General features: G+C 41.3%; 1 protein-coding gene across 1 annotated transcript; it reads right to left on the bottom strand.

The window, feature by feature from the left end:
- Nucleotides 1-2,335: 2,335 nt before the first annotated feature.
- On the bottom strand, nucleotides 2,336-5,189 carry LOC115727563 (WAT1-related protein At1g68170-like). Its single transcript, XM_048279617.1, has 7 exons — nucleotides 4,942-5,189; nucleotides 4,774-4,836; nucleotides 4,244-4,360; nucleotides 3,853-4,102; nucleotides 3,234-3,392; nucleotides 2,940-3,091; nucleotides 2,336-2,840 (listed from the first exon to the last, which is right to left on the bottom strand). Exons 1-7 carry the CDS (start codon nucleotides 5,139-5,141, stop codon nucleotides 2,573-2,575), a joined length of 1,209 nt encoding a protein of 402 aa, XP_048135574.1. The 5' UTR covers nucleotides 5,142-5,189; the 3' UTR covers nucleotides 2,336-2,572.
- Between the last annotated feature and the right edge of the window lie 335 nt (nucleotides 5,190-5,524).

Raw genomic sequence — 5,524 nt, 5'->3', positions numbered from 1 at the left:
CGTGAAGACATATGCACTTGGCGATTTCGACATTTAATCAACTCACAACGACGTAGCTCTTGTGAACTTGATCCCACTTCTTTCGACTCACAACGACGTAGCTCTTGTGATCTCAAACGACACACATATCTTGCGCTGTCTTGCATTAGGGAGAAGTCTCCGATAACAGATAGGCCAAATACCTTAAAATCCTTGCATCTGCAAAAAGAAGCTTGGAAATTAAGAGAACCATTAGCTTACGAGAAATTTGGTAAAACAGGTATTCTTGTATGCGATCCATGTGCAGGTTTCTCTAACATGAAAAAGGGAAATTATGACACGTGTTATTTACGGTCTTGCATATCATGCATCACTTCATTACATAAAAAATGGGATTAAAACTCCCGCCAAAAAGTTCATCCATAATTTGCCTTGTCAAAATTTAGGATTCAATTTTGTCTTTGAGCGGAACCTCTACGAGCCTCCACTCAAAGAGGGGCAGCTGTTGACGCCTAAATTTTGATTAATCTATTTTTTGCATAAAAATTATAAAAAATCATCTCACATATTTATTTTTAGCGTACATTGCATTGGCATATAATCGGGCAAGCAGAACACTTAATTTAGCATGCGTCTAGACTAGGCACGGGATGGAAAAATACACCGAGAAGATTTGAAACTTCAAGGACTCGTATTGCAAATACTTAAAATTTCGAGGACCGTATTGCAAATACTTGGAACTTCAGGGACCGTATTGCAAATACCAAAAGAAGATGAAGAAGGGAAGATGATGAAGGGAAGATAATGAAAAGAAGTTTGAGAAGGGGGGAAGTAGAAGAGAATTGAGAGAGTTTTTTAGGAAGAGTGGAAGAGAATTGAGAGAGTTTTGAGAGAGTTTTTGAGAGGAATTTTTAGAGAGGAAAAAGAGAGTTCTTGAGAAAAATTAGAAGAGAAAATTCGAGAGTGAAGAAAAGAGTTTTAGTCGAGCATCATCTTCGACGAGTCCCGACACATATTTCGCCTCTCGCCACCCAACAACGCCATTGCTTGCCATTTTCGACGACAGCCCGCGTTCTTCCCGACTCCGAGATCTTGAAGGGAACTATAACGTGTATGTGAGTAAGATTTTGTGTAATAGAAGGTAATCCTTTCCATCTCGATCTACAAAAATGTAATCGTTTGGTTTGAACATTTGTTTGTTTATTTTAGACATGCCACGTGTTCCAAATTTTAGCATTATTACATGTTAATTTATTTTTATAAATACTGCGTGATCGGCTGCGTTTTCTTTCTTTCTAAATCACCCATGGTGTATATCGTACAAAGTTCAATGTTTTACATCCCCATAAAAAAGAAGAAAAAACCAAAAAAATTGCATCTTTGAATTTCAAGTAAAATCCATCAAAATTGCCAAATCAAATATTTTTCATGAAAATGGTACCGAAAGGGCGTTAGAGAAATCGACGTAACCAAATCCCAAATTCAAAATCTACTGTTCGCGGAAATAAGATAGTTTTCTCCCGCTATTTTATTTAGGTTTATAATCAACCTACCGAAAATGATTAGTGGCGACTCCAAATTCAAATCACATTGCATGTTAATTATTTGAACCTTAAGTTGCGATTTGGTATGGACTTGGGAGAGTCCGAGTTAGGTTAGTTAATTAATTAACCCGATAATCCATTAGCTCGAAACTTAACTTGTTTATTTTCCTAGGTCGCGACAGAGGTATATCCATAAATTAAGCTAATGAGTTTATGCTAAATAGAAAGAATTATTACCTAAATTAATGTCCATCAAATACCCCACAAATTTAATGACTTAGTAAGAAAACTAGATATTGGATTGGTAGCCGAAGCCAGACCCCTAACTTTTTCCCTAGCGGGGTTGACATGATCCATGGTTGTAAAGAAACAAGTACTTTAATCTGAGATATAAAAGTAGTTACACATAGAATTCGAGTGTACAATTCTCTTTAATTGAGAATCATAATAGCAATATATCATTGGTAGATATCTATCTTAGTTAACTGTTTTAATGGGACAACATTCTAATTAGATCGAAAGACAAGATCGTTTGAAGGGGAAAAAAAGGGATACCATTGGGAGAGGCCCAATCTCCGAGTTGGGTATATCATTCAATGAATGATTTTTTTGGGGATCAAATTCAAATGAATAAATTGACTACTTATACAAAAGGGAATAACTAAAGACTAGGGTATTATTTAAGTTCTTGACTAAGGTATTATATCATTGATTGATATCTATTTTAGTTAATTGTATTAATGCGGGGACAACATTTTAATTAGATGGAAAGACAAGATTGTTTAAAGGAAAAACAAAAGGATATCATTGGGAGAGGCACAATCTCTGAGTTGGGTACATCATTCAATGAAATGAACTGATTGATTATACAAAAGGGAATAGCTAATTACTTGAGTATTATTTAAGTTCTTGACTATGGTACAGAAATTGCCGTGCAATATTCGCTATTTACCAAAATGCCCCCAATCTTGGACAAGTCGAAGTTGCCACTTTTGCGTTTCTATGCCTGCCTGTATTAGGGACAATGTACATCGTACGCTAATCCAAGGTCAGTTGCTCGTTATGCTTTGTTCTTCTCCTCCTCCTGTTTTCTCTTCAAGACTTACTTTGATCACTTGGCTCTCCTTTTGCGCCGCCTCTGAGGCATCGTCGCCCTCCTTAACGCAGTTCTTGTTCGGAGAGGCAACGACGATCTCGATGGATTCAGATTCACCTGAGCCGATCGATGGCACTAACTGATTCATTCTCTTATTCTCCTTTCTTTTGCCCCACAGCACCACATAGAGACCGAGTACTATGAGCCCCGACCCTAGAATGCTGCCATAGAAAGAAAGTGAAATCTCAGATATCTCGTGTTAAGCGATTCGAAAGGTTCGAATACTTTAAAAACACTTGTGCATCTATTAATATACGTACCTTCCTAGGTGCAATTTTTCGTCCAAAACCATAGACCCCGCCAAGGCCACGGTCACCAGCATCAAAGGATTAAAAACCGACACGAACACCGGTCCTCTCATCCGCACACACCAAGCGATTAGAGTATAGCACAACCCGGAAGCGAAGATCCCCTACAGCACCACAAGCAAAAAACCGCACCGCGCGAGGTGGTGGCAAATTAGCTAACAACATATACCGCGGTAGCTCGACAATTAATATTAAGCCGTAATAAGTGCACGCAACATTAGAGTTTAGTGTTTTTCCGTGGTGTACCGAGTATGATACGGTGAGGAGCCTAATGTTCCATCCAAGTTGCCATTGGCTCCAATCCCTCTCTCGACACAATGCGTAAACCAATGCTTGGATTGATCCCATGAAGGTCATCAACGCCGTGCTCGTGTATTGGCATGGGAATCCCTCGCTCATCTTGGCCTATCAAACAAATCATTGTATATTATGATTTCTAATTACCGAGAAACAACACTTATCGACATGCACGTAACGATATTTCTTTCATTTTAAACACATCGTTTTATTTATTTCAAGCAAAAAAGCTGAACATTTTGATAAGTTATCTTATATAGTTTACTATGCATGAGGTCACATCGGCCTCTTGCATCTTTCTCTACTACTAGGGGGTATTCGGAGATTCTCGATTCCACCGATATATAGACATAGAGGGACTTTTCGCTCGTAAGGTGGGAATTGTGAATTTCATGGTAATATTGGGTGATATATGTCGGGATTCAAATATAAAAAGTTAAAAACCACATATCAATTAGATGATATTGGGGAAAGGCGATCGACTCTAGGAAGATCTCGCACCGTGAAGTGATGCAAATCAAAGGGGACAATGTGAAGACGGTATTGAAAAGAAAAGGGAAAGACCCACCTGAATGATCAACCACAAAGCGTAGCAGAAGCAGCTGGCCACGACCAAAAGCGAGCCCAGGAGGAGATTGCTCGAACCCTCCCGGCCCTGCTGGGTCGCCGCCACGTGGTGCAAAAGGTTCACGTGCGTTGACCAGAGGTTGACTTCCACGCCCTTGTAGAACGTGAGCAGCATCGCCCCACCGATCCCCATTAATGTTCCCGCCACCTTTGCCTTCCCTGCAACCGTCCTCAGCCTCACCTTCTCCAACCTAATTTCGATCGACCACCAAACGTGAACATGAAAGAAAACCATACGCAACCTCAGAAGAACATCTTGCCAAGACTGATTCTACTAAAATTTTAACCCAACTACATGTCGAGGAATTCGCGTGAGAAATCCCTGTACATACCCGAGAGAAACGGCCAAGATGAAGGTTACGGCGGGGACAAGGTTGGCCATGGCCGAGGCGTAGGTTGCCGATGTCATCGATAAGCTTGCTAGGTACAAATTTTGCCCCAGTGATCCCCTGCAATGCGTTCAAGCACAGTCAGCAAAAAAAGACCAGAAACTTCCCCATGCAGAAACACCTGAGTCTTCCACATTTATCTAGTAAAAGTCTGTTTCATGAGAACAATCTAGTAAAGGTTGTATCTTGTCAGCTGCACTACATGAAAACATGAAAAATTTTCAAATAAGGGCTTGCATGCGCTCGTTGTTTTAAAGAATGGCCCGATCAAGGGCATTTTCGTCATCTTATTTTTTTGAGTTTTTTTTTCCTTTTTTCCTTTCCTTAATTTTCATTCTTCCCATTTCCTTTTCTTTTTTTTTTTTGCAATTTGTTGCATCCGGTGAGGGCTCGCCGGCCACTGGCGGGATCACCTCGCCCAGATCTGGTGACCAAGAACCTGAACATCGATGCATCCACGAACTCACGCTTACCCAAATAGCCCACAGAAGAAGGCTTGCCCAAGCACCGTCCACGTTATCTTTGGCCTGCTCTTCCTGTTATATGTGAAAGAAGGAAATCAGAATAAACATTCATATTCAGAGCCACCGATATCACAAGGGAAAAAGTAAACTTCGTTTGATGGGAGAAGTGTGTGTGACCTTTCTAAGAAGAAAGCCAGAGGGGCTAGGAAAGCCGTTGCGAATATGAACCGGTAGGCGATGACGATCGTCAGGTTCATCCCATCACTCGCGGCGAGCTTGTACAGTATGTTGACACCGCCGAACGTGACCTGGACGACCACCATCATCAACGGGGCCTTCACTTCGTGCACAGCCCCGAACAAACGATGCATCGCCATCGCTCGAAGCTCTCTTCTCTAGAAATTTCGGCTTCTTGAACGAGTGTGAATATCTTGAAAAGATGGGATTTGCTAATCCTTTTCACTGAAAATGAGCGGTGATGAATGCTGCAGAAGAGAGGAGTATATATAACGCAGCAGAGAACGAGGCCGCCTGATGTTTTGCTTGGCTATGTACTCACGTCACCCTGCACTAAAATCATCCTGCGCGAGGGCGTCCTGGAGCCGGCACGTGCCGGGAAGGAGAGAGAGTGTCCATGTGAGTGTTGGCTTCTTCAATGCACGGCCGCCAAACAAATGCATGGAAGTGGAGCTGCTTTTCGTAGGCAAAAGCATTTTGCATGGCTTCCCCAATGATCACAATGTCCACTTCTTATACCTAA

This window comes from Rhodamnia argentea, chromosome 5, assembly GCF_020921035.1.
Source record: "Rhodamnia argentea isolate NSW1041297 chromosome 5, ASM2092103v1, whole genome shotgun sequence".
Lineage (NCBI taxonomy): Eukaryota > Viridiplantae > Streptophyta > Magnoliopsida > Myrtales > Myrtaceae > Rhodamnia > Rhodamnia argentea.
Note: the sequence above shows the minus strand (reverse complement) of the source record. Positions and strands in the feature narration are given on the sequence as shown.

Coding starts and splice junctions, on each gene's coding strand:
- LOC115727563 (XM_048279617.1), bottom strand. CDS start 5,141: ATGGCGATGCATCGTTTGTTCGGGGCTGTGCACGAAGTGAAGGCCCCG. Junction 4,103..4,243: donor ATCTTGGCCGTTTCTCTCGG/GTATGTACAGGG, acceptor GATCGAAATTAG/GTTGGAGAAGGTGAGGCTGA. Junction 3,393..3,852: donor CTTTGTGGTTGATCATTCAG/GTGGGTCTTTCC, acceptor TTTGTTTGATAG/GCCAAGATGAGCGAGGGATT.